The 23,063-nt window shown below is 39.2% G+C and overlaps 1 protein-coding gene across 7 annotated transcripts in view; it reads left to right on the top strand.

The window, feature by feature from the left end:
• The first annotated feature begins 18,254 nt into the window (after positions 1-18,254).
• MYOM1 (myomesin 1) overlaps positions 18,255-23,063 on the top strand; it is a 92,834-nt gene continuing 88,025 nt past the window's right edge. For 5 of the 7 annotated variants that reach the window (XM_067547246.1, XM_067547236.1, XM_067547218.1 and 2 more), the window contains exons 1-2: positions 18,255-18,392; positions 21,552-22,170. In XM_067547246.1, coding sequence (XP_067403347.1) covers positions 21,617-22,170 — 554 coding nt within the window. In that variant the 5' untranslated portion in view covers positions 18,255-18,392; positions 21,552-21,616. Of the gene's footprint in view, positions 18,393-21,352; positions 21,419-21,551; positions 22,171-23,063 lie in introns of those variants that run through there. The other 2 variants (XM_067547227.1, XM_067547270.1) reach the window with 2 other exon arrangements.

The raw sequence follows: 23,063 nt of genomic DNA, 5'->3' as shown, positions 1-23,063 counted from the left end.
AGAAATCCAGCTCAAGCTGAAATGTTCATGAAGTTTAACCTCTCAAAGAAATTAGCCAACATGAAGCTTTAATTAACGAAACCACAGAATGTGAAAATAGGCTTGTGAATTATCCATTTCAGTCTCCGCTTTGTGGTTAACTAGTTATTTTGGCATCTGACCAGAGCTAAAGTGATGCATTAGCTAAGGAAATCTCATTGCAAGTACAAATACCGTAACAATGGCTAAGCTTCAAAGAACTGCCATTAGGTGATAAGTGGTGGACAAATGGGTTCAAATTTGAACCACCTAATACAAAATAAAACTTATATCTGATGATCAAATTTATCCTCTCAATTTTTTGCCTGTGACTATAAATAGTGAAAAAGATTCACACACCATGTTTCTCATATATGCTGCATATATTTCTTTCTTGGATTGTTGTTAGCTTTAGAACTCAGTATCATTCTTAATATTAAAAAAAAAAAACAGGTTCCACATTTTAAATATTTTTTAAAACTTTGTTCTTTAAGTTATAAAGTGCTACCTGTCCTAGTCACTGATATAATTAAACTACATGAAAAATAATACTGTTAACTACAAGAGTTCTTTCAATTGAACTAATCTAAACAGTGTATCTGATTACAGACAATAAATCTGGAAAACATCTTTTCGTTATTAACACCATTAATTGTGTCAGTTAGGTTTAACAATGTAGTGAGTTATGTACACGAATATCTTTTTTGATAGAGACTGTGTTCTATTTATTCTGTTAGATATTTTGTGATTGTGTGTAAGCATGTCTGTCAATGCAGAATAGATTCCTCTCTGTGTAATTCCCTGGAACTAAATTACTTGTGCAGCTCTTTTTCATATGTAATGTGTGAGGTTTTGAGGAACTGATAGAATAAACAGTATAAAAGTAGGAAATAATTAGGCTTGGCAAAATTCAATTTTTATTTTTTTTTATAATTTTGATAGAGAATATCACTGCTTATTTTAAGCTTTTTTAAAGATTTGTATCAATTTAAATGTTCTCAGTTGCATGAAATTATAGGTTGTAAGCATTTTTTCAGTTTGATCAATTTACATTTTTACAGTGGTGGGAAATTATGGGTGGGTGTCAGACCATTATTTAATTACAGTAGGCACTGAGATTCAAACAGTTAACACAAATTATCAATATCACATGTTAAAATAAACAAAATAAATATCTTTCAATTAACAAATCATACCTGTTTTTACTATTCATTTGCTAGTCCAATTGTAACAAGCCTAATTCAAAAGTCTAAATCTCTGAATTTTGATACTAAGAAGTTCTCAGGCAGCATATTTCTTATTTTGTCTATCTGTATATTTAGAATTTTATTGGTGGCATTTTTTTTCATCAGTTTGTATGTGTACAGTGAAATTGATGTTTATCAACATTGATCAATAAAAATCTAATAACCAGCAAAAAGAGACTTGTCCATCCAGTTGCCAAGATCTCTACAAACAGCAGCAAGAAAAATTTTGAGAGGTGGAAATGATAGTCTGTTACGTGGACAAATTCATGTAACGAATGCTTTTCACAAGTGCCAATTCAGAGATTCATGGGCAGGAGAACAAAAATCTTGGTGCCAGTATCCAACAAACATCTTGAACCAAAGGCAGCTAACCCTAAATACTCACAAAATAAGGAAACTAGAACAGAAAGAATTCTGTGATAAGAATGACAAATTGTTACCCCTCCCCCCCCCATTACAAGTGGGTGAGAATTTCAAACTCCAAAAAGAAAATGGTTGACATGCTGCCAATGCAACAGCTCTACCAGCTGCACTAAGGTCATACATCATCATAATCTTTGAAGGTCAGTCCTAAAGGAGGAACAGAAGAAATCTAAACAAACCAAGGAGGAAACTGGCTCTTTGCTTGTTGTGGACATCCAGAATGGTGCCAGCTTCATGCCCACATGCCCATTCAGTCAGTGTACGTGAAAAATACCAGCAGCAGAAAATACTGACTCCAATCATGGACACTGCAGAAGGAATTGTTCTGAGAACAACAAATGGCTATGGAAGAAGAAACCCACTGACATGCACAGACTGTAAATACTGATAGATTATTTTACAGTTGTTGTTTTTGGTTGGGATTATGTTTTATGTTCATTTGATTTAAAAAATGAAACAATAAAACCTGACATAGATTGTATGACTAGAGTCAGACAATAAAGTTTCAGGGCTGGATTCTCTGTTGTGCTAGGCCACTTCGCACCACATTTGCCTCCTATGCCAGTTGCTTCTTCCTTACCCACCAACGTAACAAAAAGTGGGGGCAAGGTGTAGGGTGGGGCGAGGATGGGGGAGAGTGCCACCACTACTTTCTACTATGTCCACACACGGCTAGGACAAAGTGGAGAATTAGGGCTTCATTCAGTTCCTTATCAGCCTTCATTTGTGTCCACCCCCTATTACACTGGGCACACCATTGATTACATGCATATACAGCTCACTGAATAAGTTGCTACTTACAAACATATTTGATACAGTCCATTATATCTTGAAAAAATCCATTTCTATGTAGTCTACACTCACTTGAAGGCATACTATGCTTGAAAGGTCACAGCTGCCACTTCTAGCCCAAAGAATTTTAATCCAAAACTAAATTTGACAGCAACGTTGACAATTTTGTTTTTGCTTACAGAACTAAGGCTAAGAAAAAGCTGAATGGCTTTTAGTTTCAAGGACTCTTCCTGTTAGCTCATTATTTTAAACTAATTTTACGCTCAGATCTTAGACTTGAAAAGAAAAAAATACTGAACAAAGAAAGTGTTTCAACGTTTACTGAAGATCTCAGCTTTCACAATATTGCTACCAGCATTTCTTACTGATATATGGTAATGTGTGTGAAAGATTGATTAACTAGTCTTAGCTTGTACCTTTTAATTACAGGCATAATTTGAAAACATGGCCAACTTTGCAAATTAATATTGTTCAATTTTTTCTAACCATATAGTATGTTCCACATCTGAAGTGGCTTTCATTGTGACATCTGTGTCTAGAGTTTGAAGTTTCGTCTCAGTAGTCTCTAAGAATATTAATGGAAATATTATGAATTTGTAGGCCCTTTACATCACTACCATCATCAACCATACCATCTCCACTGACTCCTCCCTGGACAGCAGTTGAACCTGGTGATGTTACCCTTCCTCTTTGGGAATCGTTGAGCCCTCAGAGCTGCAATGGCTGCTGTGGGGCAGCATAGCTGCTGCTCCATAGCTTGTGGGAAGATCCCTTTCTTCCTTTCATGCCCAACTACTCAGGCAGGGTGCTGAGCTAAGGATCTGTCCGTGAATCCATATTTATGGTAGGATTGCCACATGATCAGTTTTATTACTGCCTTGCCAGTTAAAAGGTGTAATGTGCCAAGGGTTTTTCACTTCGGACATGGTAGAATGCACTACAATTCACACACCCTGACTGCAGACTGTGTTCAGTTAAGATAAGCAAAGAAAAATGATAAAATGTAAAAAAACATTGTGGGGTGGGTGTTATATGTAGAATGGTTCTCTAAAACATTTTAATAATAATTAACCATATTCAACATTAGGACCCTTTTTGTTGCTGGGGATGGGAGTAGCCATTGGCTGATTTTTCTGCATTTCAGAGCTGGCAACCATGTTAAACATTTGCCATGTTGAGTAATGCAATTTCAGCCCCTTGTGGAGGTAGATTCCCATAAGAAGTTCCAGCTTATAGTGATTTTCACCAGCTGCAGGGGAAAACCACCTCTGATTGGCCACCTTCCCCACCTCCCTGACAATGACATTTTCACAGGAGGAGAGGGGAAAGGAAGGGGCAGCCTTTCTGCTGCCCTTTGTGAAAAATGGTTGGTCTGCTCCCTCCTCCTCTTTCCCTCTCTGCAACACCAGATGTGGGAAGGGGGAGGGAGGAAAAGAACTGCCTCTCATTCACAGACCTGAGACAGGGACCCTCCTGCAGCTGCACCCCCAGACCTGGGAGGGCACTGAAGCACTGATTGAGTGCAGGAGGTGCACTAATGGGTGAGGGGCAGATATGGGTGCTGCAGGGCAGAATTCCTGTGGAGGTGGGTGGGACATAATTAATTGCTGGGCCGGGACACAGGTAGAATTAATTAATTAGTATTTCTAGACTTGGGAGGAAACTAAATGCTCTGTGCCATCAGGCAGCCAACAAGAGTTCCTGCAGTAGTGGCCAGAGTCACCTTACACTATGCATGTAGGAGGGTAGACACCGTAATTGTCCCACCAATACTAGGAATGGGTTAGGGGGGAGTTCAAAAACCACAACAGACCAGAAAATACATCATCTTTCTTTTAGGCTACTGGTTTTCAACCTGTGGTCCCCAAACCCTTGGGGTCCGCAGACTATGTCTAAGATTTCTAAAGGAGCTTGCACATCCCTTTGAAATATTTTAGGGGTCCATATATGGAAAAAATGTTGAAAACCACTGTTTTAGACACACCTAATAATTTTTAGGCCAGATGTAAGGTTTTTGAACATTTTGAGGGAGCAATATTGCCTACACATAAAGCATATTGTGAAATTGTATATTAAAGTTGCTCTGTAAATGTATATATCATGCATATTAGCAATAAGAACAATTTTTAGTTACTGTATAGTGAATTTAAAGTGTGCTTTTGATTCTTTAAGGTTTGGAAAATAATAAAATGTAAGGATAGAGAGGCAGAAATAATGGCAAAAAAAATCTCTGTTAGAAGAACAGCAGGCATCTTGTCTTCTGACCGTCTAACATTGGCATCCACATCATCCTAAAAAACTTACTACCAACTTCTGCAGTCCTTTCCCACTGAGTTCAAAGTGAGTTTTGCCTCAGTAAATAATGCAGGATTTGTCCTGTATTGATTAAGGGAAAATTCAACAATAAGCAACTTCTGAAATAGCAATTGAAAAAAATCTTGCACAGATCCTAGAGATCTTGTCTTTATTTGTGCAAGACATTTATTTTCCCATATTTTCAGTCTGTGATAACTTTCTTTACAATTGAAGTATTACTCCAAACTCCCTATTTCTTGAAATACAAAGAAAATCCAACACCTGTAACTATCACTTTTTATTTCAGTTCAGACCTGTAGGCTATGGGTAATTATGGTAGACTCTTCTGCTTCATAAGGGACAAATCTAATTGAAAACCACAAGTGAAATGGCATTGGATTTAAATATTTTGCTAATGGTGCATCACTTGAAATAGTAATTACCTCTGATATATGGAAATTTTAGAAAGAGCTCCATGCAGTCAAGCAATGTTTTGATACCGTGAACAGCAAAATATGAAAAAGAAAAAGAAGAAAGGAAAAGCACAGAATAAAGTAAAATCTTTGTAAAAGAAATATAAACCACAGAGTCCTGTCTATACCAACATATGAATGCATTGGAACAACATATGGACAGACTGGGCAAACTGCCCAAATTCTCTCACTTTGATGAGAAGAGCAGCACTGAAGTATTATAAAGACATTTAGTCAGTTAAATGGTGGTATTTTGCCAGCAGAAATTAACTGAATTTTTTTTTATAGAACCAAAAACTGAAAATGAATATTGAAAACTTGATTACATTTTTATCTGGTGAGGAGACCATTTTTTAATTGGTCTAACAGTAGACAACTGATTATCATCATCAGTAGATACTAGCATGGTTCCTCTAAACCGTGTTTATTTAGTGCTTTAGAATCTGCAGTGCTTTTCGGAGCAGGACTCAGTTATGACAGAAATCAGTTTTTCTTCTTGCAAGCTCTTTTTTCCCTCCCATGAAGCTGGAGCTCAGTCACTAAGCTTTCATTCAGACTCCAAATCAAATCTTTATTTACTCTGACTACCAGGCTGATCTCTGACATTAGTAACAAACAAACAAAAACAATTGCTTAAAAGAGCAGTAATATTTTAATTTATGCTCACAAAAGTATTTTAATCTTCCTGGCTAGTTTCCAACATGATAAGAAAATAATGGTTAATAGTTCAATGTTTCTAGTTTTTCAGTTATATATTCATAAAATGGAGAAAATAAAAGTGAGTGATAATCGGTGAAACTCCTGAACTAACCTTCCAAATGAAAAGGGATACAACATCAAACACAAATGGAAATTAGATATGCCCAGAGAAGGACAAACTAGGTCAGGGACAGATAACCCAAATCTTATTAGAGAGAAAGGTCTAGATAGAGTCTATGAGATCTAGTAAATGAAAACAGCAAAAAACAAAAGCCAAAAATAAATAAAAATTGAATAACTAACCCCCTAATACAAAATAAAGTGGCAGATGGGAGAGTTAGTACTATATAAAATGGTACTTCTTGTAAAAGCACAGTAGCATATAGACCTCCGCTGATTACTGATTCTACTCAGGATGTTTGCTATTACTCTGAATGAGAGGTCCTTATCCCTCTCTCTCTCTTCCTTATATTTAGTTTTAATTTATGGCTGGCAGTAGTAGCCATGATCTAGAAAAAAAATTAGGAGAAAGTTAGAATTATTTCTGTTTTACAACTTGCATGTTCCTGACAAATTTGCACCAAATATTCCTATCAAATTTCAGGCAAATAAAAATCTCCCCTGAATTCCCATTTGTGGAGATTCAGTAGTGATGACTGAGTCAAGGAGAAAGGAAAGAGTTGGTGTAACAGAGTACAGAGATTTTTAAAGAATGATTTTTAGTGCCAGTGGACTACTACACCTCTCCCCACCCCTAAAAATTACTGAAGCACTAAATGAGAAATGAGGCAGATGAGAAACAGTCCACAGAATAGGGCCTAAATTGTGCACTCAGCAAAAATGGGCAATATATCAATTGCTGATGCATGCAGCAGCCTGCCAAATTATGACATATCCCAGCCATTTAAGACCTTGAATAGCCACTGGAATAGAGTTTGCTTTTCTGACAGCACATAGATTTCTAACCTGATGTATGAGACAAAAGATACTTCTACTTTAGTACTTTGTTCCTCATGCCAGTTTTTGCATACCAAATTTCATGATGTAAGTTCGTATGCCAAATCTTGTCCAGCAACATCAGCGTACAGAATAGTGATTGAAAATGGAAACTAGAAGATGAAAAATAAACAAGGCTATATATTCTAAGAGTAGCACAGCAAAGTACTAAGTGCAGGTGGTGAACCATTTGGTCATGTCTTAGCAAAAACCTGTTCTGTGCACTGAATGAGGTAGTGAAAAAATAGTATGTGATCATGTAATTAAAGATTATCATAATGCAAGGGACAGAGTTAAGGCTGAATAAGCAACCCTAATTCTGACATTTCCTGATTTTTAAGTGTTTGACTTGGCAAACATTCTTCTAACAGTTTGAATGTAATTTCCTGCAAACAAACTCTATTATGTACAATTGTAACAATTCCTTGTCACAGATCAGTGTTTGAAAGCTGGGCCTTCAGCACAGAATCATAGGCCTCGTTACTTGAGCTAAGAGAGTAATTTAGCTGGCAGTAGGAGAAGGCAGTTATCCTATGCAAACCAGCCACTCATGTGGGACGTATAAGCTATGACACATTGAGACAATGGGTTACATTTACAGGAAGCACACCCCAGTACAAAAATTTGGTAAAGTCTTTCTTAGAGTTTGTGTGATTAAATGGCTGAGAGTTGGGTTTGCCATATTAAAGATCTGCGTTCCTTTCCCATCATGTATAACTCCTCAATGAGGTATAAGATGTTTCTCAATAAAGGTTGTGAAGAGCACAGAATTCTCTCTTCTTACTCTGTATTTAGGAAGTATTAAGAGGGCTAGAAATCCTTGTGATGTAAATATCAGAAACAAAATTACAACAGTGAGTTTTTGTTTTTTAAAGAGACATACAGTAGTACAGTCATCAGATCTATTTAACAGTGTTACCATATTACAGCGTGGGCATCATTACAATACTTATGACATGTTATTTCCAGTGATTTTATTAAATTGAGTGGATTCTCTGATTACACATTTAACAGAACAGGCATGTCTATCAAATGTTAATACTCAAACAAATTGGAGAGGTGTGCTACATTTTTTGCATGTGAATGTACGTTGTCTGAGTATTTAAAAAAGTAACCAAATATCTAAAAGTCTATTTATCCCTCAGTCTATTTTGCTGGGTATGTAATTGGTGCATTAATTTTTCCATAACAAAAACCTCCTATATTTTTTAACCATTCTTCTAAAATTGGACTATTTGTTTTTCAGGCTATCAGTAGTTTAGCAGCTATTAGCAGATAAAAGGAAATTAAAAATTAATCTCTATGTGATCATTTCTACTAGGAAGCCCCCAAGAGGATTACCAAAGGATCATTCATTAATAAATACCCAAGAGCTTGGAGCACAGAATTCTTACCACCACTCATGAGAAGGACTGAGTCTCGAATTCATAGTCTCTCAGCCCTGTGCTCCTTCCTCAATTTGATGAAAAGGTGGAGCCATTTTTTCTGTGTCCCAGCCAGAAGGTTAGTGCTGTGCAGCTTCCTGAGTGTGGTGCACGTGCAGTGTTAATAGAACATTGACAGTTTTTGGTAGCAAGCCAGGAATAATCTACAATGAAAAAAACCCAAATGGGAAATGGTGATTTTTGACAATATGTAATTTAGTCAAATTCAAGTAGATTTTCAAGGGCACAAACAAAAGGCACCTACTTGACCGCCAAACTTTCACCATGCCAAATTTCAAAGTCTTACTGTAAATCATGGAATCAGAGCTTGTCAAAAAAAGAATTTTTATAAAGGAAAGTGGTAGGTAATCTCAGTATAGGTCACTACCACTCCCCCAATACTATACATAACCTATAAAGCATTAGGCTTCAGACCACAAATACAGCCCTGTGTGGATACAAAAATGTGGATCTGCATCTGTGAGAATCATCTTGTATCCGACTCGCCAACCATGCTTTGTCTTTTATGTCTATCCGTATCTGCTCTGCACCTGCAGCCCTGGGGTTGCCAATCATCTGTTTGGCAGCCAGCCTGTTACTCATACACTAGGGCACCCCACCTTTACTCCAATCCGTAGGCTCCAAGGCATAATATGGTTAAGGCACTCCCACGTTTTCCCACTCCGTAGGGCTCCTGGAGAAAGGCACTTACCCTCTTACCCAATTCATACTCTAGGGCTCGGGGGTCTCCCATTCCCACGCCAGAGGGTTCTGGGCGTAATCTGGTTAATTGAAGTACTCACTCTTTCCCAATTCTTAGGGCTCCTGGCATAATTCTCTGCAGGTTTGCAGGATATTTTACCAGTGAAGGAGCCTTACACAGTAATATCCTTATTCTAAATTTATTAACTATTACCACAACAGAATACACACACACTAAGCATACAATGCTCACCACTCCCAATAAGGCAGACAAACTTCTCCTGCTGGCCAATCAGGATTAGATCATTTGTGGACTCCAGCTTCTGCACAGTATGGTTGACAGGGTGTTCAGGTCTGGCAGTTCTGACTTTGGGCAGTATCCTGGAGTTAGTTCCAAAGAACTTCCTTTTGGATCTGTTAATATAGTGAAATTTGAGTCCTGCTTAACTGTACCTTAACCAATCATTTTGAACTAAAGTACTACAAAACATGTCCTTGCCCATTATAAAACAGTTTAACCAATCATATCCCACCACCTTAATTGATTTAAATAGTGAAATAGACAGAAACAACCAAAGAACCAGAGAGAAATCATTCAGATAAACAATAGAGAAGTGGGTACCCTCAGGCAGGGTGGAGCAGACAAGCTTGGTATTCTCTGGCAGGCAGGTTCAGAGGAGCCAAGCACTCCCAGGGTGGCTAGGGAAGGGGGTGGGAGACACAGGCCCACCCAACTCCACTGCGTCCCAGCCCAGGGCCCTATCAGTGGCAAAGAGACTCTGCCACTGTCTCAGCGGGGCTCCAGCCACAACACACTGAGACTGCTTTGAGTGTAAGCTCTGCCCAACTGTAGTCGGTTGCCCCTGGGCCACTTCCTCCTATCCTGAATCCGGATACCTGCAGCCAGATGTCCTCCTTTGATTCTTCGGGGTAGATGGCTAGCAGGAGTCCTACTAGTCTCTCATCATCGGCCGGTGGCAAGTTCAGGAACTCCTCAGGGTCATCAGCAGATGGCAGCTCCTCCAGGTTACAGGGTCCTGGTGGGTCCTCCAAAACACCGGGCTCAGACAGCTCAAGTGAGTCCCCGGCAAGGGGCAGCTCCTCCAGATCAGGGCCAGCCTCTGGGGGTTCCTCCCATTCAGTTATCTCCGGTAGCTCTTCCCAGCTACCAGGGCTGGGCAGCCCTTCCCAGTCACAAAGGCCCAGCAGCCCAATCCAGTCAGTAAGGCCTGGCCGCTCGGGAAGGCCTTGGGGGCTCCAGTCGGTCTGCACTGTCGGGGGGCCTGGGTCAGGTTTCGTCTGCAGCTTCAGGGAAGGCACATCCTTCTCTGACAGCAGCTTCCCCCCAACTGAGCTGCTAGGCCAGCCTTTTATACCTTCTCTTTCTGTTCCGGCCCCACCCTTCTGCTTCTAGGGGTATTTGGTTTGCAGGGCCTCGATCTGTCCAGCAGGGGCATTGCAGCTGTTCCTCAGACCCAGGCTTTGAGGAAGGCCACAGCACCTTGCTACTGTACCATAAAGACAAAACAATAAGAAGTGTAGATTTTACAACCACAACTGTTGATAAGTGATTCCTTTCCAGACAGAACGCTATCAAACAAAGTTTTCTTTAAGCATCTTAAGGTATGTTTCTTTATCTGGTGGTGGTAGGTACTACTAGGACAGTATCACCTTCATAACAGCCTGATATTACATTGTCTTGAAGTAATTTCAGGAATATGAAGATGTGACTACATGCTACTTTGCTTGTGGCTGCTTTCTCTCCTAATATGGCTGCTACCGCTTAGCCCAAGAACAAGGCCTAACCTTAGCCAAAAACAAGGCTCAGACCTTACAAGCCTCCCTTCCATACTGATCAGCTGTTTGGTCACTGATCGGCGGCCAGCCCGGGGAGCCCTCACTGAATAGCTGATTGACAGCTGGCCCCAGGGGCCCCCAAATAGCTAATCAGCAGCCAACACCAGGACCCCGAACAGCTGACCAGTGACCATCCCCCAACCTTGGATCTTGAAGGTAGGGAAGCAGCCTCAAAGGTTATGAGCTGCAGACAGCAACTTTGAGATCTGCATCTGATCCACGATCCACAAAAATGGTCTGTTGATATAAAATGGATATCCGCAGATTTGCAGGGCTGTAGTCATAAGCCAACCCAATATGTGATTGTAGAGACAGCATACAAACCACGGAACATCTAGTGAACTGCTGCCCTTTTACATCCTTCTCAAGAGGGACAGCCTTGATCCATGCCATGACAACGTCACCAGAAGCCATAGAGTGGATGACAAACTTGGACATCAACCTTTTGTGTTGCTTTTCAAGTTGGTATACGAAAGAAAAAGATTGATGAAACTTCCTCTATTCTATAATTGTCCATTATGAGGTTTCTTGCACCTTTCTCTGAAGCATCTGCTACTGTCCACTGTCAATCAGGACATTGCACTGATCCAATATGACAATTCCTATGTTCCTATCTCCTCTACTCCTGTATTTCTTTTGTAAGCCTTTGCCTCCTTTTATTTTTGACTGATACAGTTCTTTTTTTTTTATTGTCTCCTAAGTTTATGCAAAATGTAGAGATTTGTCTCACTATCTTTACTGAGAAGTGGGAACTCAAAACCTCCATCACCTAAACTTTCCTGTGGCTTCCTGTCCATTTCAGAATTTAGTACAAAGCCTCCTTGATAGTTATCAGAATCCCCCATTGAGGTTGTGCTGCCTCCTCTCCAATCTCATTTCTTTCTATTCTCATGAATATTCCTTATGTAACCCCCTTCTTTTTCTGGGTTACTTGGGAGCAGGCAACACTCACCAGTGTGCAAGTGCACCTAAGGTTGCTAATAACAAAGGAGATCCTGAGTATCCCAGTGATTATGTAGGATAGGTGGGAATCCTCTATCCACCCCTTTGCTGCAGTCCCTTTACTTCTAAAGAAATTTAAAATTGGCGGTGCCTCCATCTGGCTGGCCCCTGCACATGCTCAATAGCAGGCCTTGGGAGCTTCCAGGACTAAACCTAGTCTAATAATAATAATAACAACAATCTGAGACATAGGTCTAACTCAATAATTGCAATTATGCAAACTAAGCATCCAATATACTTAAATTAGAGTTAACAAACCTTTACTTAACAAATTAAAGAAATATGGCATAACAGACTGAAATTAAACATCACTATTATTTTAATTATTTTAAATCCACAGGGGCAGTTGAATAAATCAATTAATAAAAATAGTATACAGTAATAAATGAAACTTGTCTAACTGGCATTTACACTGCCACTATTTACCCCACCTCTGGAGTATACACTCCCCTAAAGTTCAGAACCCTAACCCCTTGCTTGTGTGGATGCGCTTGAAGATCTGAAGAAGGAGACAGCACTCTGTTGGTTCAGTATACCAGTTCAGCCCAGGTATCCAGCTGGAGATTTGGAGTAGGCCCAACAAAATGCCTGCAGTCCTGGCCCTGCTTGAAGGGACTCTCTCTGCCTCTTCTCAGGCCCAGTCAAAGTCTCTCTGTTGTGCCCCTTCCTTTACAAGCCCTGCCCCAAACAACAGGGTGGGAGACACTCACACTATCTTCATTGCAGGCCCACCTCAGTCAGCTCCAGGCTCAGTCCCTGCCCTGGCTTGGATGATGCCACCAACCTCCAAAGCTCCCTGCTCGATCAAAACTCCAGCAGACTCTCAGCAGCAGCTTTGGGACCCCAGCAGCAGTCAGCAGCTAGCAGCAGCTTTGGGACCCCAGGAGCAGCAGCAGTTTCCAGATCCTGGCAACAGCCAGCAGCAGTCAGCCTTGGCTGCACTTCACCCCAGCACCAAATGGAGTCCCCCACATGCTTTTTTCTCACTCCGGGGAAGGGAAGAGTCTCTCTCCTCTTTCCCCAAGATATCATGGGAGTTGTAGTCTCCAGGATCTTCCTAACTGTAAAACTCCCAATTAAGTTCCAAGGCCCCAGAAGTACAGGGTGCTTACACTTATGTTCCTCGAATACCCGATTTCAGTACATTCCCCCTTTGTCTTTCCTCAGCAATTGTGCTACCTTCTGAAACAGGCTCTCTGTATTTAACTGACTCCCTGATATTTCAAATCAAGACCATTTTTGGCCCTCTTCAATAAAAAAATCCAAAGACTTCCAGGTTGCCCAGGCTCATTTTCTCTGAAGCTTTGGTCAGTGTTGTCTTCATATCCCCTTTTTACTGCTCTACATAACTACTTATGTTACCTCTTTGATATAGTGCAGGGGTGGACAAACTTACTGATCCATCCGAGACCTCCCTCCCTGCTGGGCAGAATCCTCCATCCCCACCATCCTGCTGCAGGACAAAAGCTCCAAGCTCCTCAGCCCAGTCTGGTAGGTGGAGAATGTAGGAGGAGGAAGGCAAAGGGGACTCTGTGAGCTGCACTTCAAGTGTAAAAGAGCCACATGCAGCTCACAAGCCACGGTTTGGCCACCCCAATACAGTGTATAGTTCACTTGTTTTGGCTGTGAAGCATCCTGTGATAAGAGCAAACAATTAATTATATTTCATTAAATGGGAGATAAACAGTAGAACTTTAAGTTTTACATGCTGTAATGTAGTCTGGAGCAAGAGTCAGTAATGAATGGATGATTATACCAGAAGCCATGTCATAGCAGGTGCTGTGGTTAAAGTTAATATATTATTGTTTTTTAATTTCTGTCCTAAAATATTGAATAGTATTGGAACTACTAATTGGCTACCATGTTCCACTCCAGAAGTGGTTATGTTTTGGTGCTCTAAAAGTAATCCATAAAATGATTTGAGATAATTTTGAATGAAAGTGCTATATAAATGTAAATGATTACATGCTGTATAGTGGAATTATATCAGCCACATCTGCTCTACTGTGTAGCAGTGGCTTGAATCAGAACTCTACGGTCTGGTTTCTGTACCATGAAATAGTGCAGTTGAGAAGATTTTTGGTTACAGGAATCGGGGAGATAGGCGAAGAGCAGTATCAATACCTGAGGCAATGGTAGCTAAATTGCACAATGATGAATGATATAACAAAAGACGAGTATCCTGGACAATATCCAGTCCAAATTGCTTGATCCAGGCTCCAAAGTAGCTCTGCTTCTTCAAAAGGCTATGAAACAGAGAGAGAGTACATTAATTTCCTCAGTGTGGCAATATATTAGCTGCCCAGTCTTTTTCATCAGACGTGTTTGGTCTCTGGCTTTGATCTCTCTCAATCTGAGAAGACAGATGATCCTACAGCAGTAACTTGTCAAGAAGTTGCTGGCTGCACAGAACAAGGTTTTCTGAAATGGTTAATAATACTTCAGAAACTTCTGATCCAGGGAGAAAGTCTTGCTGCAGCTACTGGTAGACAGCCATTTAAAGGGAGCAGCAAGTCAAACTACATAAGCCCCATTAACATACTCATATGATAAAAGATGTGACCCAGGCTGGCATAAGTTACCCGCAAATACCTTTCATAACCAACCATTGGTGGTTATATTGAAGTAATTTTTAGTCCTGTTGGCTTTTTGCGTACAAAGCAAACACATAGACATTACTGAAAACATGGACATGTTGATATTTTTGGATAACAATTCCATTTTTGAAATGCAGGAATGATTCTGGAGAGGAATGAATAATGAAGCAGAAGTGTATCATCCAGACAGCTAAGAAGTTCCTTTACAACACCGATCTAATATATGTATTCAGCAGTACCTTTTGCTGGGGTAAGTGGGTCTAAGGCTGCCCAAAACTAATGGCCCAACCCTCAGTCATAGGGAAAGGTCACAGGCCTCATACAGCAACTAATGTACTCAGCAGTAATGCACAACATCTGAAGTGCTGTTTAGTGATAACCTCTTCCAGCAGCCTATCGTACTGCAGGCATTTGGAATCTTGGCTGAGCCTGGTTAAACCTGCACAAATATATGCTGCCTGCCATTCTGTGTAGTCATTCACACCTGTGCAAAAAGGGTGTACATTTGATGTAAACTGTGGTGTTTTTAAACCCACTTTATCATGGCTTTGCATGAGTAAATGTCACAAGGTGCAAGGCAATGGGGACTCTGGTCCTCAGCTTCTGTGTCTTAGGGGGGCAGTGAGACTGCTATCTTTGGGTGTGAAGTAACCACACCTGAAAGTTTTAGTGATTTCTGCCTGTGCTTTGAGTATGTGTGACGAACTTGCCATGACAACAAGAAGACTGAGGCAATATATATATAGCAGGTTAAGCCATGTACTGTAAGCAGAAATTGTTAGGCAAAATGTCCTTGGACTGCTGTCTGATTGAAAAATCATTTAAAAACTACCAGACCATTGTCTTGGTCATTGCATAAGCTCACTACTGCTGCTCTTCTCTGAATAATAGGTCTATTGATGAGCTCAGAAAGAAGAATCATTATGAAATTTGCCATTAACTCCCTCTCAGTAGTTCGAATAAAGGCAAATGGCTGGTAAAAGACCAACAGCAAATGTGGGTAATAAGCCCTTTATTCTCCTGCTGTCTGGTCGTGAGAGAGAACCTGTCCCTGCACTTAGTAATGTAGGGACCACCTGATCTTGTTCGGTATGGTCCCTGATAACACTCTCAATAGTGAATGAAGAGAAGATTGCTTCTACAACAGTGGTTTTCAACCTGAGGTATGTGGACCCGGGGGTCCGCAACTAAAGCAGTCTGCAAAAGGTTGTCATTACCATAGGACAGTGGACCCTTGGGGATCCTGCAGACTATGTCTAAGATTTCCAAAGTGGTCTGCCCCTCCATTTGAAATTTTTTAGGGGTCTGCAAATGAAAAAAGGTTAAAAACCACTGCTCTACAATATAAAGATTAGCACCCACAGCTGCAGAGGCTAGAGAGCCTGAGGGACTGTCATGGGCTAGCAGTCTGGGTGGGAAGCTTTTTTCTGGCAAATCACACGCTAATTTTGGTTTCCAGCATTCCCACTCAGAAAATTGTGTTGGTGTCTGTCTCTTTGTAATTCTAATTACCAGGGGACTGAGTTAAAAATTCCAATGATTATGATCTCCTAAAGTCTAGGTAACCAAATTCATGTTGACACACAGTGTTGCAGGAGTTTCTATATCTTAAATGCTCTGTGATTTGCACTGCGTATTTAGATGGACGTTAAATGGTTTGAAATTAGCACCTGAATAGCATCCCTTTGTATAGCCTGAAACAGATTATAGACCTCTGAAAGGTCTAAATTTAACTGCCAGATCTAATGAAGGAACCCAGAAGAGTTTACTCTTAATACATTGTAAATAAGATACATATAGGGTAAGTCATTCAGGACAGGGATCCTGTTTCCTAATATATCTATAAAGTACCATGCATGGTAATGGCATTTTATAATAATAATAATAATAATTAATAATATAATCTTTTGCAGATTTTAATATCTACTCTGTCATTTAGGCAATTTATAGTATAATACAAGTACATTAATAAACAGTATTAATATTTTGAACTTCTTTACTGTCTGTCATTGAAAGATTCCAAAGTGTTTTGCACATAAGGTCTAGTCTACATCTGAAAGTGTTTCTGAATTAAGAAAGGGTGTGAATTGAAAGCACAACTGTTATTCCTGAATAACTCCATGTGTGGACAATTTTATTCTATTCCCATTTAGTTTTGAAAGTGGTTTCAGCTAACTGGGTTTCAGCTTATTTTTACTCTAGAATAAGTGTGTCTACAGGTGTATTTAAACAAGAACAATTGCATATGTAGACAAGCCTAACTAAGCCTCATAATATGTTTCTATGTATTATTGTACCCATTTTACAGGTGGTTAAACTGAGGAACCAGATTTAGGAGTCAATAGCAGACCCCAGAAGTCCTGACACTCAATTCCCGATCTTATCTAAATTAACATATATTATGACCCATGGATGGGGAGAAAAGATGACTTTACAGCATCAACTTTGCATTCCCTCAGTCCTGGGGCTAAAAGAGGGTTGGCTTAATCCTTTAAACCCAGCTGCAAACAGCTCCCAGGGACAATTCCAATGGCCAAATATAGCTACTGAAGAGGGATGACTCAGCTGTGCTTCTTTTTACTGGCTATACTCTCTTTGCTGGAGAGCAGGTGGCAAAAAGCCACTATGGTGGATCTAGTCTATACCACCCAGAGATTCCACCTAGGAAAGGGGACTCCTAAGGAGGGAATGATCAGTGGAGTTTTCAGCTGTTTTGCATTCCTTGGATGATGCAAAGCAACCATACTGGATCTGGGAGTTAGGGCCTATTTATAAATCTACATGCTCAAAATAAAATAATCTAAAGCTTGTATCTTAAATAAAATGCACAGTGCTGGAGAAAATACTTGTAAAGTCACAAAACTTGCCACATATTATACACAGATATTTCCAGGTCACAGTGATTCATCTGTTGGTATATTCAGCCATATTAATTGTATATAATGTCTATGTCAAGTTTCTGTGACTTAAATGAAGGAAAAAGAAAACTATTTAATTATCTCTAGGCTAAAGCTAAAGGAAGTTTTCCCTGACTATAGCTTAGTAAACATAATACCCTATTAATTCAGAAAAAAAGTTGGCTCTTAGAACGGTGTTGTTTATAGCTAGTTAAATGCCTTGCATGAGGTTGTGTCCTTAATTTAGAATCTTATCTTAAATATGAATATAAAAAATGTGGCAACTTGTCAACAGACCAGAGAAGTCATGCTTTCTATTTAACTGAAACTCACTGCTTGACCTTATGGACGTTTGCCATTTGTAATTACCTCTCTGAATTCTCTTTCATTTAATTGGAATCTGTTCTGTACATAGCAATACATGTTATGTTGGTAACATCATTTAGTGTAGTTTGGGCATAAAAAAATCCAAGGAGTCCATATAAAATTCAGATTACTGTACACTGGCTTCTGCAAATATGGAGACTTCTCTTTTCTACTTTTAAATCATGCTACAGCACATTTTCTTCCTTTTTCTAAATCTGATTGCATTTCAGTGACAAAAATATATAGAAATTATTCTGAACTGAGATACAGATTTTGTGTTGAATTTAGTGAGGATACTTAAAAGGGAGAACTCAACTTGAAGCTACTGTCATCATGTATTTGCATAGAGATAGCTCCCTGTATCTGTATCTGTCTCTCTCCCTCTTTGCTGCTATATTTATCAGCCTTCCTGGCCATAAAAGGTCTGGGACTGTGGCTCTGACATTCCCCTGACTACAGGCATTATTTTTGTTCTGGACCTTGGAGTCCAGTTCTTAGCCCTGGTCCTGACACCTCTTTGCTGGATTCAACTTTGCTGGATTTTTCTTTCTATCATTCATCCACTTCAGGACTTTTAAATTTGTCACTGTTCATTTGGCTACTGGTAAGTTTTACATTTAGACAGGAAATCTTTCTAACTTGTAAGCTCTCTTTATTTTGAATCTGTTCACTGGATTGATGGTAGCTCCCTTTAATCTTCTGAGCTCAGCAGTTAGTTAAGGGAGTTGTGGTAACACATTGAAGAAATCTGAAGGTGCAGCTGCAGAGACAAAGCAAATCAATACAGGGGCTTAGTTATTGTGTGCTCAGCTATCTTAACAGATACCTATAGTACTTTTCAAATGAAGCATGAGTTATTGGAGATACAGGAGACTTTTGTTGTATAAATTCCTTTTGAATGAGAGAATGAGCAAATAATATTCTAAATATTTTATAATTATATGGGATTTATGGTGAATTGTGAAGCAGATGGAGTGACACTGACTAAGCTCAGAGGAAAATCCGGTATTTTTTCTCTGTCAACATTTCCATTTTTCTATTTCAGTATATTTAAAAATTATTTTGAGTAGATTTTTAAAATAATAAACTAGTCATACTTGTTACTAACTCAATGGATAGGTTACAAATAAAATCTTTCTATAGTACATATTTATATTGTACAAATGAATCCAGAATATCTATTTACTAGTTATCTATCTAGGAATCCAATTCAACAGTCACTAACAAACACATGGACCCAAGGCTGGACCTTTGGGCACCTATGATAACGACCATTGACCACCCATGTCTAGGCCAGGCTCTGCAGTCACAAAAGCATATACAAATTCCAAGGGGAAATGCTACCCTCACACATAGCTGGGGACCATCAGGATGTACTGAACATGTTATAAAAATTAAGACATGGGACTCAATCCTACTCCACTAAAGTCAAAGATGATACTCCCATTGATTTCAAAGGGGGCAGGATGTAGCAAAAAAATCCTTACAAGGATCCCAGATTTTCTTGTGGGTTTTCAAAGGAACATAGGAATTGCCATATCAGATCAGATTAATGGTTCCTCTTGTAAGGTAACCTGTTCCTACCAGTGGTCATTACCAGATTTCTCAGAGGAAAGTGTATAACCCTTATAATGGACAATTATGCAATAACATGCCTAACATTAGTTTCCTCCTAATGTCAGGCAGTTAGCAGTTGGCATATGTTTGATATGGTTTGATATCTCATGTAAATTTGTATACTAGTTAGTGTAATTGTGCATATTCTTATATGAATCCTTCTGAGCTCTTTTGCCACAGTGATTTCTTGTGGTAGTGAGGTTCATAAGTTAATTAAGTATTGTAGAAAAAAGTGTTTCCTTTTTAAAATTTTAAATATGCTGACTTTAAATTCACTGACTGTTCTCTTGTTCTTGTATTATGAGAATGTACATAGAAGATTTAACTCCTATTATTCATTTTATGCAGTGTTTTATATTCTTCTATCATACCTTCTGATATTTTGTCTTTTTCTCTAAATTAGACAGTTCCCGTCTCTTTAATTTCTCCTTCTAAGGAAGTCTGTCTAATTCTCTAACCATTTTAAGTGTCCTGCCCTAGACCTTTTCTGTTTGTTCCATATCCTTTTTGAGATGGGTTGACCAGAACTCAACACTGAAGTATTCAAGATGAGAGCACACCATGAGCAACAGGAACAATGCAACTGCTAGTACCCAGAGTGAAGTTTGCCAGTGCTGGAGACAAAGCTGGTGAAGATGAAGAGGAATCAGCTGTAGCACTTTCTACTAAAGGAAATCAGAGTGATCCTATGTCTTGCTTCCTTTTAGTGTACAGAGCAACACTAATCTGTTTGCACTAGCCTGTCTTTTATGGACATGGATTCACAGTGCGAGGAATGAAGATGATGAAAGTGGAGAAGAAAAGACTCATACTACAATAATTAGTGCAAAATAAATAAGAAGACACATAGCTTATGCAGATCAATCTTCTTGTTGAAAATTAAGTTTATTCCTTGTCTTTATTTTCTTTCTTATAACAAGTTCTAACTTCAAAGTAGAACTTAATCTTTCACCAGCATAACTAATTATTTAATTGACTCTTACTGAGGACTTCACCAAAGATTTTTTGAAAGTCCAGTAAAATATACTTACAGTTTTTCTTTAATACAGTACCATAGCTCATGGGGTTCTTCATGGAATTCTAACAGATTAGAGAGGTGTGATTTTCCTTTACAGAAACCATCTGGTTTGTCCCTATTCTATCATGCTCATCTAGCTATTTAATAACTCTGCTCTTCATTTTTTGGTTACCTGGTGTCCAGCTCATCTGACACTGGCTAGGTCTTTGATCTATTATTTACAGGATCACAAGTAGCACCTTTTAAAATGATAAATACAATATTAGCCACCCTTCAGCCCTTTGATATAGCAACTTTGATATGCTAGTTAAGAACTCTTGAATGAATATTCTACAGTGCTGTTGTATAATTGCAATTTAAATGATCATTTTGATTCTAACACCTCTTCTTTTGATACCTCAGAGACCCGTAATGAAAGATAAACAATAGCTGGAAAAATGCATGATGAAATTAGGAAGGTTAAAAGGAACAACAAAGAGCAAATTGCCAAAGATAAAAATTAATAAAAAAACTTTGTCTATTAGAAATGGGGATCCTGCACAAGAGTCAGTGGGTTCACTAGATTTCTGGGGGGTAAAAAGAGCAGTCAAGAAAAATAAGGACATTGGAGAGAAGTTTAGTGATTTGTTTGCATCAGTATTCATCAAAGAAGACAATAGGCAGTGCCTATTTTGAAGGGAAAAATGAAAATGAGGGGTGAAATTCTGGCCCCAGTGAAGTCAGTAAAAACCTCTTATTGACTTGTGTGGGGACAGGTTTTCACCGAGATATTTAATGACAGTTGAGAACTTTTGAATGAATACTCAACAATGCTGTTGACTTTGCCATTGAAATTATCAATTTTGTTATCAGTAAATGTAGCTCTGAGACTTTGGCTGAGTTGTCTCAATGAGCATAGGAACACTGAAACTCTGTTCTTTTTTCATAAGATTTAGTTCTGGGGAGTGCTTGGTTGGCCCTGGATCAGAACATAATTTCTGAATTCTATGAATGACGTGAGTTTTTCTGAACCCTAAGAGAATTGCATGAAGATAGTCCTAAGTGTGTTGATTTGACTTCTAGAAAAGTTTAAGGTTTTATGTTATTGTTTGGTTTGAGTTTTCATCTGTTTAATCTATTCTTTTTCAGACGGTGCACACCTTAGTATTTCTAGTCAGAAGAGTGCAGTGGAAACTGAGTTAGGAGGCACCAGGATGTCTATACCTTTCTACCAGAAATATCACCAACACTATGACCGTGCGTACCGCAACAAAGAGCTGCAATCTACTCTGAGCCAGTACCAAAAGGAGGAGAAGCGTAAATCTGCTGTCTACAGTCATGGGTCTGCAGCCTACACTCTTGGATCTGCAGCCTCCCACCATGGGTCTGCAGCAGCCTACCGTCATGAGTCTTCAGCAGCATATAGTCATGGATCAGCAGCCTATGGTCTTGAGTCTGCAGCCTACAGTCAGGGATCAGCAGCCTATGGTCTTGAGTCTGCAGCCTACAGTCATGGATCTGCAGCATATGATCATGAATCTGCAGCTCTCAGTAAGAAGTCTGCAGCCTATAGTCTTGGATCGGAATCTCTCAGTAAGAGGTCTGCAGCCTATAGTCTTGGATCTGAATCTCTCAGTAAGAGATCTGCAGCCTATGGTCTTGGATCGGAATCTCTCAGTAAGAGGTCTGCTGCCTATAGTCTTGGATCTGACTCTCTCAGTAAGAGTTCTGCTGCCTACAGTCTTGGATCTGAAGCCTACAGTCACGGGTAGGACAAAACACAGCCACATTTTTGGGGCAATAATGGGGAAACTCTTTGCCTAACCTGCCCCCCTTAGATCAGTGAGAACAGTCTTATTGAGTTCAACAGAAGTAGGCACTGTAGTTAGTAATGTTAATATATTTTTCTTACTGCTTCAGTTAATTCTGGGGAGGTGGAAGAAATGTAGTCCACTTGTTTAAAGTACTGTGGTGATGGGTCCACTATAAGATGAGCCCACTATAGATAGTTCTTCTTAGGTATAATGCCTGTGTTTTTGTATTATATGCACAGTTCATATTAATGTTCAACTTGTCACACTGTAAATTAGATGAAAAGTTTGATATTTCCAAAGCAGAAATAACATGAAGTTTTTTTCAGGTGCTAGAAGAGCAGCTGCACTCAACTGTCATAGCTGGCATTTAAATAATATAATAAAATATTGTTTAAACAGTTACATTAGTAGAATGTGCTAGATTGCCTGGCCTCAGAAACCTTGTATATACCTCAGTGATAATGAAAGCAGGTAGGGTGGTATTAAAGTAAGATTAGTACTGCAGTTATCAGTAGAGGAAATGGTCATCAAGTCATAGCAGAAAACATCTCTCAGTTATGTCAGTCATCTCAATGAAGTCACCAGTGTACTTGACAGGAGAATTTAGTGTCTGTTGGGCCAAATTCATCCTTGTTAAAACTCTTCTGGTATCGATGGAGTTACATCAGGTATGAATTCTACACAGAGATCAATAGAGCTACACCAGAGATAATGAATTTGGCCTAATGCATTTAACAATTTTCTTACAGAGACATAAACGTATTATATTTCCAGTTATCCTAAAGTTTTCATATCAGTTGGTTTTTATTTTAAGTCATATATTTTATGCTGGGTTCCGGGCTGATCT

Source organism: Emydura macquarii, unplaced genomic scaffold (assembly GCF_026122565.2).
Source record: "Emydura macquarii macquarii isolate MOO-44397 ecotype Brisbane River unplaced genomic scaffold, CSIRO-AGI_Emac_v2 contig_212, whole genome shotgun sequence".
Lineage (NCBI taxonomy): Eukaryota > Metazoa > Chordata > Testudines > Chelidae > Emydura > Emydura macquarii.
The sequence above is the reverse complement of the archived record's forward strand: the minus strand, read 5'-3'. Positions and strand labels throughout refer to the sequence as shown.